The 19,582-nt window shown below is 54.6% G+C and overlaps 1 protein-coding gene, 1 long non-coding RNA gene and 1 other non-coding gene across 4 annotated transcripts; 2 read left to right on the forward strand and 1 right to left on the reverse strand.

The window, feature by feature from the left end:
• Positions 1-895: 895 nt before the first annotated feature.
• Positions 896-11,034, reverse strand: LOC122375177 (pneumococcal serine-rich repeat protein-like). Its single transcript, XM_043354418.1, has 6 exons — positions 10,957-11,034; positions 10,126-10,801; positions 9,773-9,906; positions 3,715-3,839; positions 1,479-1,580; positions 896-1,070 (listed from the first exon to the last, which is right to left on the reverse strand). The coding sequence occupies exons 1-6, from the start codon at positions 11,032-11,034 to the stop codon at positions 896-898; spliced, it is 1,290 nt and encodes a 429-aa protein (XP_043210353.1).
• On the forward strand, positions 1,164-1,235 carry Trnaq-cug. The gene has a single exon. It is a non-coding gene; the product is annotated as a tRNA-Gln (tRNA).
• A 101-nt stretch (positions 11,035-11,135) lies between the features above and the next one.
• Positions 11,136-19,112, forward strand: LOC122375174. Of its 2 annotated transcripts, none has more exons than XR_006255356.1 (7): positions 11,136-11,542; positions 11,942-12,091; positions 12,265-12,360; positions 12,602-13,228; positions 15,545-15,774; positions 16,037-16,218; positions 18,870-19,112. It is a non-coding gene; the product is annotated as an uncharacterized LOC122375174 (long non-coding RNA). The 2 variants fall into 2 exon arrangements; XR_006255355.1 differs by having other exon boundaries at positions 11,136-11,513.
• Positions 19,113-19,582: the final 470 nt, after the last annotated feature.

A 19,582-nucleotide genomic window follows, 5' to 3' on the forward strand; every position in this document is an offset into this window, starting at 1 on the left:
TCTCCGGGCACGCCCCGGCGCAGTGCGCGCCGCTCCAGACTGCGCACGGCCCGCTCCTCATGTTCGAGCGCCGCCTGTCGCCGGAGCACCTCCTCCACGGCCCGGCGCCGCTCCAGCAGCTGACGCTCGCGCTCCGTCAGCTGACTACGAGGGGCGGGGGGGTCAGATCAACTGCGGGGGAGGGTGTCAGACGGTCAGATCACCGACGGACGGTATGGGGAGGTGATTCGTCTGTATCGGTAACTGATGAGCTAAAGGCTCGAGAACGGCAACCGACCACAACAGAAGTCACATTCACAGCACCCGCAGACCAACCCAGCACAGTAACTCCCTCCCTCCAAACCCAAGGCTATCCCCTGACTGTCTGTCACTGGCACTCTAGTTCTACGGTACTCCCATACCCCGCACCCCTTGACTCACTGCCAGTGTAAAACATTTCATCCCTCCAGACCCCTATCCCCTGACTTACTGTCAGTGTACAACATTCCCTCAGAACTCTAGTACCCCCGCCCCCTGACTCACTGTCGACTGCCCTCGAGTCGCCGCAGCGCCCGCAGCAGCCTCTGTTCCAGCGCCCCGGTCGGCGCGGAGCCACCGCCCTGTTCGGGCTCACTCAGAGACTGCCGGCCCTCGCTGGCTGTCACGGACGACTCCAGAGGAGGAGGCGGGGAGCCCGGACGGCCGGAGCGGGGTCGGGCAGACAGCGCCGCGGCACCCGCAGACGGCTGAGCGAGAGAGACCGGGGAGGGGAATGTTATATAGTGGCGGACTGGCGCCTGAGTGGTGAACAGGACAGACAGCAAAACAACGAAGTAGCCAAACATTTCCAGCAAATGATGCTTAGGGCGCAGGTAATGATAACTTATTGATTGACTGATGAAGTCTAGGGTTGTGTTCATGAACTAAGACACCAAAGCGAGTTAGTACGGCAATACGGTACCTGCGGCTGGGTGGTCCGCTCCGTACCGCCGCCCCGGTCCCGGCCGGTCAGCTGCGCGCGCGCCAGCTGCTCCTGCTGACTGGCAATCAGCTGACGGTCCTTGGCAGCCAGCTGCTCCCCCTCCTTCAGCCTGCCAAAGAGGTTGCAGAATCAACACCCATTCGCTGAAGCATAGAAATGCTAAACAACAGTCGACTCACCTTCTCAGGCACCAACATCCAGCGGCCCCGTGGTGTAACGGTTAGCACTCAGGACTCTGAATCCTGCGATCCGAGTTCAAATCTCGGCGGGACCTGACCTTTTCTGTTTCTTAGCGCTAACTGTGACGAGTTGCCATTCCCACTCACATTTTGACATCGTGTGATTACTCCCCCCAAAAAAACTAGTTCCTAACTGAAAATAATTAGCACTCAAAAGCTGAAGTACGCGCGCCGTGCGTCGGTGAACGGGAACCATGATATATTAGTCAACGACGAAAATCGAAATAAAAGACTGAAAATACTAGTAGTCGTATTCGTACACATTCTCAATTGCTCACCATTCGATTTCGGCCTTCCTCTGATTCAGCTTCATAATGAGCGCTCTCTGCTTCTTGCGAATGGCCGACACCTTCTCATCCTGACCGTCCTCCTTGCATTTCCTGCAACGGCCACGGTACATCAGGGATTCTGAGCAAAGCAGCCGTTGCCGCGTACAAAAGGAAACGATACAAGAGGATATGGGAGAAATAACGTTATTTTAACAAATTCTCCTAAAATTATATAGGGTAAGGGCGGGTAAGAGTACGCGGGCGATAAGAGTACGCATCAGCTGTTTCGGTTGCTTAGCAACGCGGGTTTGTCGAGTTCATGAAGTGACATGAAGCCGCCAGTGCGTGCATGTCACCAACGGAACGTGGGCGTTGAGCGGCGACGCTGTTGAGTTTAAGGCGATGAATATTATTTTCGAGCGTTATGATATTATTATGATATGGTACAATAATTTTGATACTTGGCAGTTGAGATAAGGTACATTTCCGTGATTGTTGTGGGAAACTTGTGAGGTTATCTGGGGAAATACTGTACAGTGCAATATTCTGTTTGCGAAGTTTTGCACAACGTTTCGGGGTTGTTTTGTGCGCGAATTGCATGTACGGTAAGAGGACGCACTGTTCAGGAGGGTAAGAGTACGCAGAATTATTACGAGCGAGCGAGCGCAGCGAGCGAAGTGAGTCTTTTCAATATAACGGAAAAATCTCAGTATGAGCGGCCCGGCCCGGCCCGGCCCAGCCCGGCCCGGCCCGGCCCGGCCCGGCCCGGCCCGGCCCGGCCCGGCCCGGCCCGGCCCGGCCTGTAACGCTTTTGAGAGGCTTATATCTCAGCAACCGCTGGACCGATTGGCCTGCGGTCTTTTTTGCTGGGTAGCCCCATCCCTTCTACCCCGTAATTGACTACTTTTGATACATCTCAGTGACCGCCGTGGCACGTGCCACGTGAAAAGTCAAGGGTGTTCAAGCAGTTTTGCAAAAGTAATGATTTTGAGAGGCCCATATCTCAGCAGCGGCTTGAGCGATTGTCTTGCGGTCATTTTTATAGGGTAGCTGCATCCCTTCTACCAAAGGTCGGATATTCTTGATCTATGTGAGTGACCCCCACTGCACGTGCAAAATACAACAATAAGAGGTGCTAAATTTGTTCCCATTTCAGTAACTCGGTAATTACTGGGGCGATTTTGCTGGAACTTGGCATACAGGTAGGCACCCACCAGGCAATGCATTCCCATGTGTTGCGGTTAGGGTGCTACTGCACGTGCGCACGTGCAGGGGGCGTTTCCAGATCTCGAGAACGGCTGGGCCGATTGCGCTCAAATTTGGTACACGGTTGGGGACCGGTTAGTAGGGTGCCGTGCAAAAGTCATTTTGGACCCCGTTTGCACGTGCGCACGTGCAGAATGCCGCTTCCAGATCTCAGGAACGGCTGGGCCGATTGCGTTCAAATTTGGTACATCGCTAGCGACCGGTTAGAAGGGTGCTTTGCACAAGCCCGTTGGAAGTACCCTCTCTCCCTTCTGCACGTGCAAAGCTTACTATCTCGCTCGCTCGTTCTTCGCCCAAAAGGCGTTTTACTGGTACAATAAATCGAATATACAGAAATATAGAATTATTAATCTATCGCTCAGTGACGTTTGTTTTGTAGGTAGGTATATCATCAATGGAGCACTGTGATGCAGATGCGTACCCGAAATTCTTCCAAATACGAGTTATTCTCCTTTTTGATTGTGCATTTTTTTAAGAAACGCACGACATGATTATTTCCTGATTTATAGACTTGAAATATTTATTTTATGTTTTTCTTTTTCGATACTAGAATTAACTTAGGTAAATGCCTTCTGAGTTTGAAGTTAAGCATTTGGACAGTGCAAGCTGCATAGGTGTGTGTTCATATGCTTGCGTACTCCACCCGCCTGGCGTGCGTACTCTTACACACCCCATATGGTAAGAGTACGCAAGTTAACGGTTCAGAAAATGTCAGTTTTAGACCACTTCCATTTACGCTGAAGGATCGTTGCCCCATGGGTTGATGGCTAATTCAATGAGCTTTAATATTCCCTATTTGCGATTTCTTTCCTTCAAATATTAAACAAATGAGAGCAAGAAATCCACTAAGTGCGTACTCTTATACGACTTCACCCTACAATCTTTTTCTCACATTATTTCAAATTTTCCAGCACATGGCAGAAAAGTAATAAATCAACAAAAGAACACTGAGAAAGGGTCGTCGCGGTTGTTACGGCACCTTTTCTCCATCTCTAGGCGTTTGATCTGGGCCGTGGTGGAGTCGACCAGCTGTTTCTCCTGGACCCGCAGCAGCGTCATCCGGTGGTGGGAGTGACGCTCCTCCTCCTGCAGCTGCTGGCGCATCTACAGGGCCACAGAGAGGTCACAGAGGGGCCACAGAGAGGTCAGAGGTCACAGTGGGGTCACATAGGTCACAGCGTCATCCGGTGGTGGGAGTGACGCTCCTCCTCCTGCAGCTGCTGGCGCATCTACAGGGTCACAGAGAGGTCACAGGGGTCACAGTGGGGTCACAGAGGGGTCAGAGGTCACAACGGGGTCACATATAGTGCCGGGTCATAGGCCACATTATCTGTACGTCTTCCACTGATTCCACCAATCCAGTAACATAACGAGTTATCAGCAGCCAGTGGCGGGCGCATACGCCCAGTCTTCGACCGCGCTAGCCGGCCGCCCGTGCGTGCCGCCGTAACAAGGGTCAGTTTACGACGGCTTGTGTTGTTGCCCGGGCGGACTGGGGGAGGGGCGGGCGACAGGGTCGTATTCGCGAGCCGACGCGCCGCGGTGTCGTATTCTAATTGGACAGTCGGCCGACGGTGTATCATTGGAGAACGGACCGGCGCTCGGCGCGGCGGTGTCGTATTGAGAGTCGGAGCCGGGGCGGTGTCGTATTCGCGCCGAGGGGAGGGGAGACAGCGCGGTGCCCAGCCCACCGATGGCACGGGGAGGACCGTCGCGACAGTCGGTGGTGTAGCGACAGCTGCGCCACCTCGCTTGCTCAGTCTGCCCCTGGCGGCAGACCGCGAAGCTCTACTTGCGCCGCTACACACAGATGTCACTTTTACTTTCACCGTTACTACCAATGTTCTCCGTGGCTCAACAATGTAAAGCCAAACTGTTCAGTTCCGTTGTTCAACTGGTCTCTTTGATCGACACGAGCCTCACTCGTTTAAATATACGCCTATACCTCCTACGGCGCGGTTTAGCCCTACGGGCACCACTGGGACGGGCCAGCGTCCACCTTGAGGAGGGTATCGATCATAGGGGTGGAGGAGAGTGCACGGGGGACACGGCCCAACCGGCTGGGACATCTACCCAGTACGAGGGATGACAGTGGCGAATCCCGTTTGACTCTCCAAAGCCTCTCCCTCTCCGACTACGACATCTGAAGACTTCGCCGGCTCTCCGAGGGCACCACACCACAAATGGTGACCCCGACGTGATCCTACGAGATTCTGACAGCTCCGCCTCGGCAAGAATAGGTTCTACCCGAACCTGGCCTCCCATCGCCTCGGCAAGAATGGGCTCGTAATTGCCCGGCGGATTGACTGTGTGTGTGTGTGGCACTCGGGCCCGCGAGACCCGCCAGTGATTGCGCCGCGAGCGCACCAGTGACCGCACAGCGAGTGCGCTACAGTGACAGCGCAGCGAGCGCTCTGCGATTGCGCAGCGGGCGCCTCAGTGGTTGCACAGCGAGTGCACTCCAGTGACAGCGCAGCGAGCGCTCTGTGATTGCGCAGCGGGCGCCCCAGTGGCTGCACAGCGAGTGCGCGACGAGCGTTCACCTCCGCCACCATGCCCGACACTGCAGACTCGCGTCCGTCCGCAACGTTTCGCCTGCCCGCCTTCTCGCCGGAGGAAGCGGAACTCTGGCTGGTGCAGGTAGACTGCGCATTCGACGTCGCAAACATCACCGACAATGCGACCAAGTTTAAGCTGCTGGTAGCGAACCTACCGGTGCACGTAGCCTCCCAGGTACGTGACGTAGTGACGGCCACGCCGCCGTCCTTCACGGACCTGGTGACGGCGCTGCGGTCTCGGCTGGCGCAGTCTCGCGCGTCTCGCCTAGAGACCCTGCTCCGGGACCAGCAGTTAGGCGACCAGAAGCCCACCCAGCTGCTGCGTAACATGCAGCACATGCTGGGTAATTCAAGAGATGACACCGGCCTCCTGCGGACGCTCTTCCTCCAGCGCCTGCCGCAGACCACGCGCGCTGCCCTGGCCCTCCTGCCAGAATCGACCGGAATCGACGACCTCGCCAGCGCCGCAGACCGATTCCAGGAGGCGTCGCAAGGTGCCGTGGTGGCCGCCGCTGTGGCCCCGCCGGCCGCCGCTGTCGCTCCGCCGGCCAGCCACTCCTGTAACTGTCAGCAGTCGGCAGGGACGGATCTCACAGCTGCCGTGGCCGCTCTCACCGCGACCGTCGCGCGGATGGAGGCATCGTACAAGAGCCACCGCGCAGACGTTCGGCGACGCAGCAGGTCCCGCCCGGCACGCCGGCCAGCGACGCCCGGCACGGGCACGGCCCGCGCCGACACTCGGCAGCCGCCGGCAACGGACGGGCTGTGCTGGTATCACGAGCGGTTCGGCGCTGACGCCCACCAGTGCCGCCAGCCCTGCTCGTGGCAGGGAAACTAGCTCGCCTGTCTGCCCTCGCGCCAGCAAAGACGGGCGGCCCACCACTGGCGTCCGGCGTGACGCACCATATCGTCACGCGGGGCCCCCCTCGCGTCGGGCGCCCCCGCCGCCTGCCGCCGGACCGGCTCCGCTTCGCTCGACACGAGTTCGAAAAGATGGTGGAGATCGGCGTCGCTCGCCCATCCAAAAGCAGCTGGGCCTCGCCGCTGCACCTGGCGCCGAAACCAACACCCGGACAGTGGCGACCGTGCGGCGACTACCGCGCACTCAACAAAGTAACTGTGCCCGACCGGTACCCGATACCGTTTCTTCAGGATTTCGCCGCGAATCTGCATGGCTGCACGGTCTTTACGAAGATAGACCTCGTGCGCGCGTACCATCAGATTCCGGTTGAACCTGCCGACATTCCGAAGACGGCGATCGTGACGCCCTTCGGCCTCTTCGAGATGTGCCGCATGAGCTTCGGGCTCCGCAACGCCGGCCAAACATTCCAGCGCTTCATGGACGAGGTGATGCGCGGCCTGACGTGCTGCTACGTGTACCTCGACGACATCCTGGTCGCCAGCACGTCCCACGAGGAACACCGCCGCCACGTCCGCCAAGTCCTGGAGCGCCTGGACAGGTTCGGCATCACCGTCAACCCGGAGAAGTGCGTGTTCGGCGCCAGCCGAATCAAGTTCCTGGGCCACGACGTATCACCGGACGGCATCGCCCCTCTGCCGGAGAAGGTCTCTGCGGTGAAGGACTTTCCGCAGCCCGCCACGCAGCGCCAGCTACGCCGCTTCATCGGTATGGTAACCCACTACCATCGTTTCCTGCCGGGTGCCGCCAGCCTCCTATGTCCGCTGCACCGTCTCCTGGACCACAAGCGCAAACGCGCTGCACCGCTGGAGTGGACACCAGACGCAGAGAACGCCTTCCAGCGCGTCAAAATCGCCCTGTCACAGGCCACCCAGCTCGCGCACCCCACGCCCGGGGCCGCGCTGAGTCTGCAGGCTGACGCCTCGGACACCGGGGTCGGCGCCGTGCTACAGCAGCACATCGACGGAGCCTGGAGCCCGCTGGCATTCTTCTCCAGGACGCTGAAACCGCCGGAGACCCGCTACAGTGCGTTCGGCCGTGAGCTGCTGGCCGTGTACCTGGCGGTGAAACACTTCCGGCACTCTCTTGAAGGCCGCCCCTTCACCATCTTCACCGACCACAAGGCACTTGTGTCGGCCATCGGCTCCGGCTCTGTCAGCTACTCGCCCAGGGAGATCAGGCATCTCGACTTCATCTGCCAGTTCTCAACAGACGTCCGTCACGTGCCGGGCAGCGAGAACGTGGTGGCCGACGCACTGTCCCGGACTGTCAGCATGCTGAAGTCGCCGACGCCGCCGCTTCAGGACTTCGAGGCACTCGCGGCAGCACAGCAGGAAGACGGCGAGCTGAAGGCGTACCTCGACACGCCCCACAGCCTGCAGGTGCGCGCCGTACCGCTCGCTGGAGGGAGCTCGCTCCTCTGCGACGAGTCGACCGGCTCACCGCGACCGCTCATCCCAACTGCCCTCCGACGGCACTACTTCCAGCTGCTGCACGGTCTGTCGCACCCCGGCGCCCGCGCGACACAGCAGCTCATCTCCAGCCGTTTCGTCTGGCCGGGACTGAGCAAGGACGTGCGCGACTGGACCCGCAGCTGTGTCGCCTGTCAGCGCTCCAAGGTCCACCGGCACACCCGCGCTCCGGTAGCAACATGGACGCCTCCCTCCGGTCGCTTCGAGGAAATTCACATCGACCTGGTAGGCCCGCTGCCGCCCAGCGAAGGTCAGACCTTCCTCCTCACCTGCGTGGACCGTTTCACCCGCTGGGTGGAGGCTATCCCTCTCCCTGACATCAAGACGCCCACCGTCGCCAATGCATTCGTGTCCGGCTGGATCGCACGCTTCGGCGTGCCGACACGTGTCACCACCGACAGAGGTTCGCAGTTCGAGTCGCACCTCTGGCAAGAACTGTCTGCCATCCTCGGCTGCACCCGCCACCGGACCACCAGCTACCACCCGCAAGCAAACGGACTCGTCGAGCGGGTGCATCGCCAGCTGAAGGCAGCCCTCCGGGCCCACGGGAACGAACGCTGGACCCGCTCGCTCCCGCTGGTGTTACTCGGCGTCCGTTCAGCCGTCAAGACGGACCTGGACTGCACAGCCGCGGAACTGGTGTACGGCCAGCCACTCCGCCTGCCGGCCGAGTTCCTCGGCGACGCGCCGACCGCCGCCGTCACGGACCCAGCCTCGTACGCCACTGAGCTCCGCCGCTACATGCGGGACCTGACGCCAGTGGTGCCGCGCGCCTCGGCCACTCACCGGCCGAGCTTCGTGCCGCAGACACTCCGGGACGCGTCTCATGTGTTCGTTCGACGAGAGGCGCGACCCTCGCTGGCGTGCCCGTACGACGGGCCGTACCGAGTGCAGCAGTGCGGTGACAAAACTGTGCGCATCTTGCGAAACGGCCGCGAGGAAACAGTGTCCATCGACCGCGTCAAGCCGGCCTTCGTAGAGCCGCCTGACGCCCCGGCCGCGGCGGCCGACTGCGGCCCCGTCAGCCGACCTTCGAACTCGGCGGTGCCGGCCGCTGGGCCGCGGCTCCTCCTGCCGCCACTTCGCCCTGAGCCGCCACCGCCGCCGCCCCCGCCGCCGCCCCCGCCGCCACCGCTACGACCGTGTCTCCGCACGACACGATCCGGCCGTGTTGTGCGCCCACCAGCGCGTTTTCTCCACGTCGCGTTCCACAGCGACGTGTCTGGGGGGAGGGTGGTGTAGCGACAGCTGCGCCACCTCGCTTGCTCAGTCTGCCCCTGGCGGCAGACCGCGAAGCTCTACTTGCGCCGCTACACACAGATGTCACTTTTACTTTCACCGTTACTACCAATGTTCTCCGTGGCTCAACAATGTAAAGCCAAACTGTTCAGTTCCGTTGTTCAACTGGTCTCTTTGATCGACACGAGCCTCACTCGTTTAAATATACGCCTATACCTCCTACGGCGCGGTTTAGCCCTACGGGCACCACTGGGACGGGCCAGCGTCCACCTTGAGGAGGGTATCGATCATAGGGGTGGAGGAGAGTGCACGGGGGACACGGCCCAACCGGCTGGGACATCTACCCAGTACGAGGGATGACAGTGGCGAATCCCGTTTGACTCTCCAAAGCCTCTCCCTCTCCGACTACGACATCTGAAGACTTCGCCGGCTCTCCGAGGGCACCACACCACAGTGGTGACAGAGCGGGAAGGGAGGGTGTGCACTGTGCGTCCTCCATTCAGTTGGAGCTGTGCTCATATGGTGTCCATCAGTGCGGTCTGTGTGTTCGTATAAGCATCAGTCGCAGTGGTGATACATCGGAGATAGGCGTGCAGATCACGGCGAAACATGGACAACAGTGCCCGACTGGTGAGTACCTATGTACAGTGGATCTCATGCATGACACACAGTGAAATGAGGACGGAAGCATGGTTACAGCCAAACTAACGCCAGACATTTGACATCTAAACTAAAGTAGAATAAGAAAACACCCAAGTGGAGTACCCTGACTCACACACACTCTATAAGTTATCGTATTTCAAGACAAGAGCCCACCACAGACCTCTCGTTCTCCCGCGGCTCACTTACGATATCCAGTGTGAACTGAGTGGCGTCGGGCAGAACGGAGCGCGCCAGGCTGCTCAGACTCTTGGAGGAGCGGAGTGACGCCCGCAGCGAGGCGGTCGAGTCGCTGGCCAGAAGACGAGACTCGGACAGACTGGCTGAAGAGGGAGGGAAGGTACAGTGTCAAACCGCTACTGGGGTTACAGTGATCGGTGGACGCAGATGGGTTTGAAGCATATGTTTACGTTCGAACACAAATGCAGTCCGTGTGTCGAGCCTACGATTATGATCTGACGAATAGTTTACAGTGGATGCATCACACCGCTGAGAAATATCACACGAGTGTGCAAATCTCCAGTGTGTTACCGAAGTCTTACCTTTGGCCGCCTTCTGCCTGGCCGTGGTCCTGGGCGGCCGCCTGGCGCCGCCCTCGGCCGCCGCGCCGCCCCCGCCCGACCGTTCCGAGGCGGCCGAGCGTGCCGAGTCCTCCGCCCCCGTCCTCCCGGAGGACGCAGCTGAGGAGGACCCGGAGGACCGGCGGCCGGCCTCGCTGTTCTCCGTCACCGTGTTGGCCGCGGAGGCGGCGCTCGTCTCGGTCGTCCCGCTCTCCTCTGTGGAGATACTGGTTTCCGTGGGGACACTCCGCTCCGCCCCGGCGCTGGTATCCGCTGCTGTGCTGGGCTCAGTGGCCGCGCTGGTGTCCGGTGCCGTGCTGGGCTCAGTCGCCGCGCTGGAATCAGGCTCCTCGGTGGAGACGGAACGGGCCGCCTCACTGCGGCCGGTAGCAGGCTGAGAGTCGGCCCCGGGTGCTGTCCGCGTCGAGCTGGCCGCCGAGTTCCGCGCGGAACTAGCCACTGAGCTCTGAGCGGAACTAGTCGCCGAGTTCCGAGCGGAGCTGGCTGCTGAGTGTTGAGAAGAACTAGTCGCTGAGCTCTGAGCGGAGGTGGCTGCTGATGGTTGAGAGGAGGTGGTCGCTGATGACTGAGCGGAGTCAGCCGCTGACGATACCGGAGGAGACGGGGGCCGCTTCGGCGCCGGCCGAGGACGCCTCAGCTGAAACAGGCAACGGGGACATCATCAGTGAAAAGTGAATGTCGAGCATATAGACATATATACATACATATAAGGTCCCGCGTCTCCAACGGACGAACTGTCAAAGGCGTCTGTCACACGAAACTTCGGTGAATGTAACCGAGTGGGGCGCAGACTGTGAAAATGGAAAAGTTTCGATCCTGCCAGGATTCGAACCTGGAATCTTCTGATCCGTAGTCAGACGCGTTATCCATTGCGCCAAAGCTGGGGAACATTAGTGTTGCCAGCGGGGGAACTCCAAACGGGAAGAGGGAAGGAGAAAGAAAAGATTTTGTAATACATTTCGGTCCAATGTAAGGCACTCATTCTCAACTACGAGCATCCAAGAGCTCACTGAGTCAATATCGTCGCCCTCCCTTAATTCCGTCGGGAGATATTCCACGCGAAAGCTATGGTTCCTTTCTTGTGATCGGGAGGTATCAATTGAAGTCTTTGATGATAGTTTCCTATGCTGGGGAATGGGCGTTGCAGTCTCTCCCTCGACCAATCAGAGGGCGGAACCGATCGATGATCTACCGGTTCCGAGTCTGGTGGAGCAGTGGACCTCTTATGAGCTTTAGCAAAAGGTGCTGGAGATGCCGGAGATGCGTATGCTCTACTGAAGCAAGATTCAGTCGTATCGGTAGAATGCATCCCGGAGCCAGCAAATGTAAACAAACGTTGGACAAAGCACGTGAGTCTGGCGAACATACAGCGCCAAGTGTAGGTTATTAATTTTTTTACATTAATGGCATGCATGGGCAGTGTTATGCTGAATATATTTATGTTGAAAGTCTTGAAAGTGGGTAGAGAAGAAGGTACCTTGTCAGTATCGATTTCTGTTTCAGTTTTGCATCGACATTGTTAGAGGTTCCAACGTATTTGATTGGTATCACCGGAGTTGTCATAATGATAAGGTTTGCATGGAGGATGTCAAATAAAAGGACATTACATTTTAGTCAAAATAAATGCATTGTTCATAGGTTTTTTTAAGTATGATTTAATTTTATTGAGAGCAAGCATTTTTGAAATAATTACACTGTTTAAGCTTAAAACAGTAGACGCCTAAAACATGGAAATTTTATATGAAGGCCCTCTGAAGCACCGTACTACTGTTGACAGAAAACAATGGGGAAAAGTCACAAAGCCTTTGGACAAGCCATCTGGGCCCAGCGCCTGAAAAAATTCGCACAACAAAAATGCTGGACGCCGGACATGGGCAGCAGGCCCGGTCTGAGACAGCCGAGGGCTGTCCTTGACCTGTATAACAAGGTGAGTTGGAGACATATGGAGCTTAGATCGCCTACCATCAATTGTTAACTTTCCGAAAAATCTACATTTTCTTAGTCTCTTATCTTAGTCTTCTTAGTCAGAGGTATACAGAGGTCTATGGTAATTGGTATGTATTATCATTAACATAATATATGATTGTATTTGTGTTTCAGGTCCAAAGATGCCCACGGCAGTGCGGCAGCCAGCAGCCGCTGACCTTCCGGGGGGTGGCTGCGCTGCAAAGAGGCTGTAACTGTGGACTGCACAGTGTAAGAGCAGACAATTCATGGAGAACTTCTTGATGCCTAGTTCCCATATACTTGTGGTTTTAAATGACTTCTTTTTGGTACAGGGATGCAAACATACACCATAGAGTATGAGAAAGCCCTTATGAACTCATGTTCACATGTGTTTGATTAAATTATTTTTTTTAAAGAGAATCCTGCTCAATACGCATACCATAACAGTGCACCATTTTTCAGTGAGTAACTAGGTCTCATTCTTTTTCAGAGCCCCAGTCATCATGCACCATTCTTGCATCCTCACTAGAATGTCAGCTGTGGCTGGGTGGTCCTATTTGATGCTTCTAATCACTATTTCTGACTAATTTATTTGCTTGGTGTTGGACATGTCGCTGTTTTGCTGTTTTTTTTTTGGGGGGGGGTGGTGGATGGCTTGGACAATAGCACAGTATAGTATTTTGAGTACATCTGTGGTGTCCTGGGCTGAGAGTTGTACCTATTACTTGTAAAGGTGTGCTGTGTTGTTGCACAGGTCCCCAGGCTTAGTGCTGGTGCTTGCGAGCTAACACAACAGTGCAATGGTGTGGTGGCTGGTTAACTTATGTTCACAAGTTTGTTTTATCCCATTTATTGTTAACCTCACTGCTTTTCATGACATTTTTCTTTCCTTGGTTTTGCAAATGCTTTGCTTGGGCTGCATACTTAGAGCATGATGGTCATGATGGTGGCTGAATTCAGTACGCTGAGCTGCATCCAACCCATGCTCTAGGACCCCCATGACAGGGCTGGGATCCAGCGGATCCGGCAATATGTTGAGTCCGGCCGTCTGGCGGAGCTGAGGCAGCGCCCCAACATCCAGCCCAATCTGCAGCTTGAGCGGCATGCTGCAGGCCAGGTAATTATAAACATAATATGTCATTGCCACCCAAACTGGCTGTTCACTTGTGTTGTTTGCTCTTAGAGTACCTCATTGTGTGGGCATTTCTTGTTCTTTGCTGCCAAAACATGATTACGGAGCGAGCGAAGCGAGCGGAGTCTTTCGTAGATTAACCCGCGCCCTGCTGGGGGGGGTGTTTGAACACCCCCCCCTTGTGGTTTTTCGCGAATATCTCAAAAACGGCGGCGCGGAGCGCCGCCGTTTTTGGTACACCTTATCATACATCAATTCTACACATGTTGTGAAAATTTCAGACCAAGGTCATTCAAGGTCAGGTCACCAGGTCACTTGAAGTGACCTCACCTCATAAAAACTTTCAATGTCTGTCATAGCTACACCGAGTGACCGATCGCTTTGAAACTTTCAGCGATTGCTAAGAGCAATAGCATGTACAAAATGTATATCTCAGAATTTTGATATCGATGACCTAAGGTCAGGTCAATTTTGCGACCTCCCCATTATAAGTCAATGGGAGAAAATTGAAATGCGCCTCTTTTGGATGAAAGACATTATTAACACTCCCAAACACCGAATTACAAATGGTTTAGACACACTGAACTTGAAAATGGTGTCCGTGACCCTTGTTTATGCCCTGAGGTCATCTTAGGTCACGAATGGTATCTAACAGTTTTTCGCAAATAACTTTTGATAGAGGCATGCTAGAGCGATGAAAACGCCTTAGATGTGTTCAGCTCGACGATACGGATCGACTGATATGCAACATGACCCTTTCCGGTCAGGTCATGACCTTGACCTGAGGTCAAATTTTCAAGTTGACCTTTCAAGGTCAAGTCATAGTTCATTCGATGCGTCTTGACGAGAGGAACACGATGCCGGTGAAAGTAAGCTCATACAAGGCTTGGGTCAAAAGTTATTGCAGAAAAACTGTTTTCGAAAAAATCGGCTATTTTTGCAGTTTTTGCCCCCTGCAGGCAAAACCGTTGACGTTAGGTCAAATCTGAGAGAATTACTCAGAAAGGGCGTTAATAGGGCTATCGAATGCGCTTTTCCGCGGCGCTGTAGCTCTATTGGTTCCCGAGTTATGCGTTGGCTTCTTGGAAATTTTCGACATTCGACCTGGAAATCGGCGAAATTTTGCCTTCAATGACCTCTGGTGACCTGACCTTTGACCTGACCAAAAAATTGACCGAAGTGATTTCGTCATTATTTTTTACGCTCTTTCGAACGCCGCCTTCCGCGTATCGCTACGTGGCTCAGGAGCCGAGTTACAAGGGGGGGTGTTCAAACACCCCCCCCCCCAGCAGGGCGTGGAAATCCAAGACCCCCAGCAGGGCGCGGGTTAACGGAAATTTCTGGGTATGAGCGGCCGGCCGGCCGGCCGTGCGGACGCTTTTGCGAGGCTTATATCTCAGCAACCACTTGACCGATTTACCTGCGGTAATTTTTGTAGGGTAGCTTCATTCGTTCTTCCAAGCAGACATGGGCATGGATCCCAGACAACCAATCACGAAAATCGAGATGGTCATTAGATGCATGTGGATGATCCCTTATGTAGGTGCCACGTGCAAAAAGAAGAGGTGTCAGTTTTGTAATAGTTGCAATACCGTAGCTTCGTGCAACTTTGGCCCACTTTTTTCGTTGAGCCTCAATAATTAAGTCATCTTTTATGTACAATGTTAAGCAACATGGTCTGGATAGAGGTCACCCCTTTTCCAGGCATGGGCCAAAGTTGCCCTTGGTGGCCAAAGTTGCACGAAACTACGGTATCTCGGTAACTACTCGGCCGATTGCGCTAAAAGTTGGCATGTAGGTAGGCACCCACTATGCAATGCATATCCATGTGCCAGAGTTGGGGTGCTGCTGCACGTGCGCACGTGCAGGGGTCGATTCCAGATCTCGAGAATGGCTGGACCGATGGCGCTCAAATTTGGTACGTGGTTAGGGACCGGTTAGTAGGGTGCCGTGCAAAAGTCAGTTGGGACCCATTTTGCACGTGCGCACGTGCAGGGTGCCGCTTCCAGATCTCGAGAACGGCTGGGCCGATTGTGCTCAAATTTGGCACATCGCTAGAGACCGGTTAGTAGGGTGCCGTGCACAACTCAGTTGGAGGTACCCCCTCGCAATTTCGCACGTGCAAGGCTCACCCTCTCGCTCGCTCCGTTAGTCGCCCCAAAAGGCGTTATACTGGTTATCTAATATCGCTTGGCAATGACACAATAGAAACCTGAAGGGTGGTCGAAAGCCTTCTGGAATAGGGTTAAGCTAAGCACTTTATCCTGTATCTCATTAATACTTAATTCTATTCTTTTCCAGGGACTACAGCCAGCGACCTCCACTTCCAGGCCTTCCTGATCGAGGGTCTGGTTAGATGGAACGCGGATCGTCACCTGGCGGCGATCGGACAGGACAGCGCCCGCGAGGTCCGGTGCTACGGACGAGTACAGGGTGCTACGACGGCCGGATACGGGCAGCCGTCAACGACCTGTCGCAGAGGGTGCTCAAGAGGGACCTAGTCACCAGAAGCGAGCCTCTTCGATACACGGGTAAAAAGTCGCATGCTACAGTCACACAAATTATACAGTACAAAAACTGCCAACTAATGCCAATGATCGAATGCAGTTAAGTCCGCTAGCCTCCATTGAATTTGAACTTATGAAAAGGTTGCCGCTGCCGCGACAACCGATCAGCTAAAATTATTTACTACCTAATACCTATATACATAAAACGAACTTACGTACCAAGACGTGTCAAGTTGTCACAAGTCGTGAAACATAATGTTTCACACATGCTTCTGTTTACATTCAGGTGAGCTCGTCGGGGTCGCCTACCTGTACGGGCAGACGGGCCGTAGGCTCGACGAGTACAGGGTGGGTGACCCCGACACGCAGCACGGCGAGGATGACGATGTTGGCGATGACCTCGACGAGGGATTCGAGGACGTCGAGGACATCTTCGTGACCGACGCGTACGATGGTCTCGAAATGCCAGTAAGTTAATTAAAGAGTACCGGAGGGTGTGTCGACAGAGGTGTTTTTCTCACAGATTCGCGTTAGACAAAGATATAAAGTGGCGCGAGCATGCCAAAACACTAGCCCTGCAGTTGGTTTTGCGTAATAGTGCGATTTGACGAGGCTCGTGCGGGTCGAAGTTACAGCGAAAAAGTCGCAGTCGACGGTGCTGCCACCTACATTGCCAATAACCGACACTATCATATCGTGATAATTGGGGTAGTTTCAAATGAGAAATGACTTCTATTTTTGTTCAAACTGCTTGAGAAGAAATGAAACAATTCGGAAACATACATTTTTCCCAAATATCGCGTTCCATTTTTTCCTGTTGAGTTGTTAGGAAAGTGGTAAATTTCAAGGTTGACGGCTAAAAAACGAAGCAGGAGGAACAGAGCAGGAATCACGAAGACGTGTGCCGCGCCGATGCTGTAGCCTGTAGATAAGGGGTGAGCAACAGAACCAGCATCCCTAACGATTTTGATTAGTGATAGATATTTTTCTCTAAATGAAAGACTATTAGTAACTCAGGCAAGCCCTCTAATATAGGTATCGACAGGGTTGCGGGTAAAAGGTACAATCGATGGCACATTACAATTATTCTGAGTTGGGAAACAACACTCTTCAGATACCTACCATCAACAACCTCACTATCTCCTATATGGGAGCTATATCATCTGATTCCAGCGCCCTGAAAACAAACAGGTTATCACCAAATATCTCTGTATTAGCGCCTACCGATATATGCTGAATGACGCTATCAATACCCGACATTTGTAAAAGGTGATTCGCCACACAGACCGCCGGCGTCTGAGGGGTTGAATCAGTGAGCCAGATTGCCAGCGACTCACCGCTGAACTACCGGGCATAACAAAACGGACGATGCGACATGACTCAGAGATCATCACAGACGCGACGGTAAGCCGCCAACAGCTCCTCTGATGTATGCTTTAAAAATGTTGGCCAAAATTTAAGATCGATGTAATCTAGTGCTAATATTTGGGTTTTCGGTTTTCTAATTCCCTCTATTTCGCGTATTGCTTGAAAATAGCTAGAAGGTTTCTTTTCACCGATAGCAAGTGATTTTAGTTCAAAAGATTGGTGGTGCTGCTACTGGCAACATTATTGGCGCAATATAACCGTTCTTTAGTCACCGTGTCAATAATATTGACACAGTGAATGACCACCGACTCTCACTGAATGTGTCTTCCTGTTCCGCAGGAAGCTGAGCTGTGACTGACTGGCCATTGCGTGTCATCAGTTCGGCCAGTAGCGGCGGAATACCTTCAATTAAGGGGGGCACTGCCGACTTTTGGTCCCATATTCTTTCTATGCAACGCCCATAGGGCTAATGTTAAAATGCCAAAATCAAAGGGGGCACGGTGCCGCGGTGCCCTCCCCGTTCCGTCGCCTATGAGTTCGGCTTGACAAGGGAACCGCGAGGTGGCAGATAGCGATATTACGTATCTGAACGAGGGTTCCGCACGAGATCAGATGACCTTCGGTTACATTTGTCGTTGCGTCTGTGATGATCTCTGAGTCATGTCGCATCGTCCGTTTTGTTATGCCCGGTAGTTCAGCGGTGAGTCGCTGGCAATCTGGCTCACTGATTCAACCCCTCAGACGCCGGCGGTCTGTGTGGCGATTGGCGAATCACCTTTTACAAATGTCGGGTATTGATAGCGTCATTCAGCATATGTCGGTAGGCGCTAATACAGAGATTTTTGGTGATAACCTGTTTGTTTTCAGGGCGCTGGAATCAGATGATATAGCTCCCATATAGGAGATAGTGAGGTTGTTGATGGTAGGTATCTGAAGAGTGTTGTTTCCCAACTCAGAATAATTGTATTGTGCCATCGATTGTACCTTTTACCGCAACCCTGTTGATACCTATATTAGAAGGCTTGCCTGAGTTACTAATAGTCTTTCATTTAGAGAAAAATACCTATCACTAATCAAAATCGTTAGGTATGCTGGTTCTGTTGCTCACCCCTTATCTACAGGCTACAACATCGGCGCGGCACACGTCTTGGTGATTCCTGCTCTGTTCCTCCTGTTTCGTTTTTTAGCCGTCAACCTTGAAATTTACCACTTTCCTAACAACTCAACAAGAAAAAATGGAACGCGATATTTGGGAAAAATGTATGTTTCCGAATTGTTTTATTTCTTCTCAAGCAGTTTGAACAAAAATAGAAGTCATTTCTCATTTGAAACTACCCCAATTATCACGATATGATAGTGCCCGTTATTGGCAATGTAGGTGACAGCACCGTCCACTGCGACTTTTTCGCTGTAACTTCGACCTGCCCGAGCCTCGTCAAATCGCATTTTTACGCAAAACCAACTGCAGGGCTAGTGTTTTGGCATGCTCGCGCCACTTTTTATCTTTGTCTAACGCGAATCTGCGACTATCGACACACCCACTACCCAAAACATAACAATATGATTAAAAATTAAAGCTAAAAATGCAACTACTTCAATTTTGCGATATACTGCACCCTTTGATGGATGTTATTTACCCTATTACTTTCTGCATCCCAAATGAAGCAAGCATATAACTTATTTCATAGGTGTACAGGTAACTTAGGATCGCGAAACATACTGAGCTCATGACTACATCGCTTGTGTTTCAGCTTCAGACGCCTCTCCCGGCCGCTCCCGTCGGAGTCCCCAGCCTCGCCGCCGCCGGACCTCAGGGACCCGCTACCGCCCGAGTCCCCAGCTCCGCCGACGCTGGGCCTCAGAGTCCCGCCGACGCTGGGCCTCAGAATCCCGCCGCCGGACCTCAGAGTCCCGCCGCCGCTGCAGCTCCGGGCTCCGCCGCCGCTGCAGCCGCAGCCGCCGTCGCTGGAGCTCCGGGCCCGGCCGCCGCTGCAGCTCCGGGGCCCGCTGCTGCTGCAGCCGCCGCAGCTGCACCTTCAGGACCGGGCTCCGCTGCCGCTGCAGCCCCGCGGCCTGCTGCCGCTGCAGCCCCGCGGCCTGCTGCCGCTGCAGCCCCGCGGCCTGCTGCCGCTGCAGCCCCGCGGCCTGCTGCCGCTGCAGCTCCGGGGCCCGCTGCCGCTGCGGCTCGGGGGCCCGCTGCTGCTGCAGCCGCCACAGCTGCTGCTCCGGGGCCCGCTGCAGCCGCAGCCGCCGCAGCTGCAGCCTCGTGGCCCGCCGCCGCTAGAGCTCACAACCTCTCACGGGTAGGTAGTCAGCCTCGTTTGATCTAAGGACGGGACTTCTCAGTCATTCAGACCGTTTTGAGTCCAATCAAATAAAACCATTAAGCTCCCCAGGATTGGAAGTGATCACCTGCGACCTCAAAAGTTTCCATAGTTACACTTCCAGTAGCGATATGCAAATC

The sequence above is a fragment of the Amphibalanus amphitrite genome, unplaced genomic scaffold (assembly GCF_019059575.1).
Source record: "Amphibalanus amphitrite isolate SeventyFive unplaced genomic scaffold, NRLGWU_Aamphi_draft 001790F_arrow, whole genome shotgun sequence".
Lineage (NCBI taxonomy): Eukaryota > Metazoa > Arthropoda > Thecostraca > Balanomorpha > Balanidae > Amphibalanus > Amphibalanus amphitrite.

Excerpts from the sequence above, each read along its gene's own strand:
- LOC122375177 (XM_043354418.1), bottom strand. The coding sequence starts at position 11,034 with ATGGATAACGCGTCTGACTACGGATCAGAAGATTCCAGGTTCGAATCC. Across the intron at positions 10,802-10,956 it reads GAAACTTTTCCATTTTCACA|CTGAGGCGTCCTCGGCCGGC; the intron begins GTCTGCGCCCCA and ends TGCCTGTTTCAG. Across the intron at positions 1,071-1,478 it reads AGGAAGGCCGAAATCGAATG|GCTGAAGGAGGGGGAGCAGC; the intron begins GTGAGCAATTGA and ends CCTCTTTGGCAG.